The sequence below is a fragment of the Theobroma umbraticum genome, unplaced genomic scaffold (genome assembly GCF_002168275.2).
Source record: "Theobroma umbraticum cultivar Fairchild unplaced genomic scaffold, ASM216827v3 scaffold_56.0, whole genome shotgun sequence".
Taxonomy (NCBI): Eukaryota; Viridiplantae; Streptophyta; class Magnoliopsida; order Malvales; family Malvaceae; genus Theobroma; species Theobroma umbraticum.
Window position 1 is genome coordinate 2,707,994 of NW_018397256.1, and position 3,150 is coordinate 2,711,143.

General features: G+C 38.2%; 1 protein-coding gene across 1 annotated transcript; it reads right to left on the reverse strand.

Annotated features, from left to right (window-relative positions):
• Window positions 1-6: 6 nt before the first annotated feature.
• PAP28 (purple acid phosphatase 28) lies at window positions 7-2,751 on the reverse strand. The gene is given in 4 exon segments (XM_021420561.1): window positions 7-548; window positions 1,066-1,457; window positions 2,386-2,409; window positions 2,412-2,751. Coding segments are annotated over 4 exon segments (1,176 nt in total). The 5' UTR covers window positions 2,707-2,751; the 3' UTR covers window positions 7-83.
• Window positions 2,752-3,150: the final 399 nt, after the last annotated feature.

Here is a 3,150-nt window from a genome sequence, read left to right on the forward strand (position 1 = left end):
AAAAAAAAAAAAAAACTAACACAGAGGATATACAACATGATTCAGATACAGATTACAAAGTACCTTGATACTTGGAAAGAAAATCATCTAGATGGCTGAAACTCCCACAGGACTTGCTCATCAATCTTGCTCAGATTCTCATCATCAAGACGCTTCCATGTCTTAATCCTCTCCACTCCCATCCATGCCATATTGCCCTTCCTAAGTTCTGCTAAGATGATCCTTGCTCTCCTTGGCAAGCCAGCCCTTCCATAGCCATGGTACCCAAAGCCTCCACCATAACAAAACCATATTCCCTCTAAATTTCCACAAAAGTCATTCGCATGATCATGGCCTAAGAACACAGCCTTCACATCTTTGATGGAGACCAAAGTCTTTAAGACCCCTGAGTTCACTGATGAACAAGCCACACCCTCCCGAAACTGGCCTATAATCTTTTGGTAGTATAACTGCCGGACCTCCGGAATTGGAATATGGAAAAATGCCAGTGCTGGTGATGTAGCTACAGGCAGATTTTCTGTTATGTAATTGAACTCCTGATTTTGTCCCTGTTAGTATGTCACCTGCAGCATGTTATTGGATCTAAATCTAATAAACCTCCTTGGAGGGAAATGTAAGAACATGACAAATAATGGCAGTCAGGACTAATAATTGAATACAGATCCATATGATAGAGTTCCAGAAAAGACAATAATGGGTAAAATATTTGGTTTTGGAATGATTCATTATGATTTTAAAGGGAAGTTATCATTTCTAATGGCTAAATGTGTTTGGCATTGGAAAGATACAGCAGGATTCTAAAGGTATGTTATCACTTTAATTATAATTGAAAAAGAAGAAATTACAAAAGAAACAAGGTTGCCCATTTTTCTCTTTATCCAGTTCTTTTCGGCCAAGGAAAGAAAAGGTCACTCTCCAATTATTCAGAAAACATACCAAAGATGTTTTTCAACAGCGTGAACATAAATAATTCGAAATACACCACATTAAATGAGAATGAAGTAAATGGGCACCGAAGATCATAATCATTCATTTGTTTCATAAGCATTGCTAGATTTGTGCTACCTGAAGTCCCTGTGAAACACTGCGAAGCCAATGAAGTTGAGATTCCTTAATCCATCCATAAGTTCGAACTCCTTGAACAGTCTCCCGGTCTCCACTGTCAAGAAAGAAGAGGTTGAGGATGCTACTGTTTGCCAAATGGGAACCTGGAGCACCATAGACACTGAGGTTATAATTTCCAAAGCCATCAATATCTATAGAAGGTGGATTGGTTTGTGAGACTGAATAATCCAATAGAGAGATGAAAGACATCAGTTCTTCACGAGTCATTGTAGATTCTTGGTCATGGTTTCCTAAGACAGCTGCCCATGGAAGTCCAGATTCCATGACCGGACCAAAGGCTCCTAGCAGAGATTCAGCAGCATCAGTAGTGCTTGGACCAAATATGTTGTCTCCTGGTTTAAAGAATCCAAAGTAGACTCTCAGAGAGTGACATGAGTGATAGAGAGTCATAAAGTGCACGAATTGTTTTAGCATCAACTAAGGCCGCTTGGTACAATGAGCATGTTTAAATAACCAAAGATTCAATGAGTATGAGGAAGCAACTTAAATTGTTTGAAGTATGTGACCAGGTGGTCAGTGATCTTACCTATTTGAAGAAAAATAGGTAAGAATATGTTCCTCAACAAATAATCTTCACTTTCATCAGATTTTGGTTTCTCCCAAGTACTAAAAACACATATGACACAAGCATCATGGTTATTACTTTACTTTTAACTTCCATTTCAGACATAATAATTATGAAGACATCCTACTCATTTCAAACCAGTAAGCTTCTGCATAACTTGATACACCACTGAATTAACAAAGCCACAGACGTAACAATGAACAACCTTCAAACCGTAGAATCAACAGTGTGCTACCCTTGCAGATCCCCATATCAAGTCAAACGCTCCGTGTAAAAAGCTCATGTCTCAAACACATTCCTGGTACTGAAAACCGATGTTTTAGAACTTACCTCTGCTCATCAGCATGCCATTAACGCCAATGGTGGACACTGCCAATTTTCAGTTTCACCATAGAACAAGTTCCATCTATCAAGTAAAGACAGTGGATTGTAGGATCCCAGATTAAGATTACGTCATTGGAGTTGTTAGACTCTAATTTTGTAAAACAAACTGACTTGTCTGGGAAATTAAATTGCAATTCCAAACTTTTAGGCAGCAATGAACCATAATCTATCACTCAAGGATCAATCTTTTCTTCTTCCTTTTCACGTAAGTCTGGGTTTGAATAATTAATAGTACTAACAAGAAGCTTTTTGCTAAAGAATTACAAAGTCAACCGAAAACAAAGTAAGGCATTGAATAAATAAAAAGATACCGGTAAATGCGATGAAATCTGGTTTTCAAGTTGAATCAAGGCCTAAAGAAATCGGGTGGTGTTAAGATCGGAACAGTAAGGGAACTCAGAGGGCAGCACGTCTCTGCAGCTAGTGAGGATTCCGGTTCCGAAATGCATATCAGCGACCTGAAGGATCTTGAAAGTGCCGTCGTGGCGGAACCTGAGAGGAAGATGGGGCCATTTCTTGAGGCGAATAGGGCGGTTGTCGAGGCGCAAATTGGTGTGGAGAAGGTAGAGGATGGCGTAGATGAAGGTGAGGTAGACTAGAGAGTGTTTCCATTTCACAGTTAGAGATTCCATGTACTCATAACACTAGCAGTCTTGGTGGGACAAACACAAATCCAATGTTCTCCTCCAGTTTAGTTAGGGGTGCGCCACAGGTGTCGAAATATAGGCCCAGTTGGGAGGCTTCACCTGTGTAGTGTCACGGGGGCCCAATAACAAAAGCTTGGATTTATGGGTTTGTTCATAGTTGAACGTAAGGCTGCACTTTAAGTCCACTAGAGTATAGCCTATGCTGTGCATTGGGTATAATTTTTTTTTATATGTCTAAAGTATGAAATTAATTTATATTAATAAAAATAATTATTAAAAATAAAAATAACTAAAATATCATTTACAAATTACATTGTAATGTGTAAAGATAAATTTTTAAAAGTTAAAAGATATTGTGATGACGTATTAAATTTATTTAAAATGAACTTATTTATCAAGCTTGAACTTATTTGATCTTTCACAATGCTA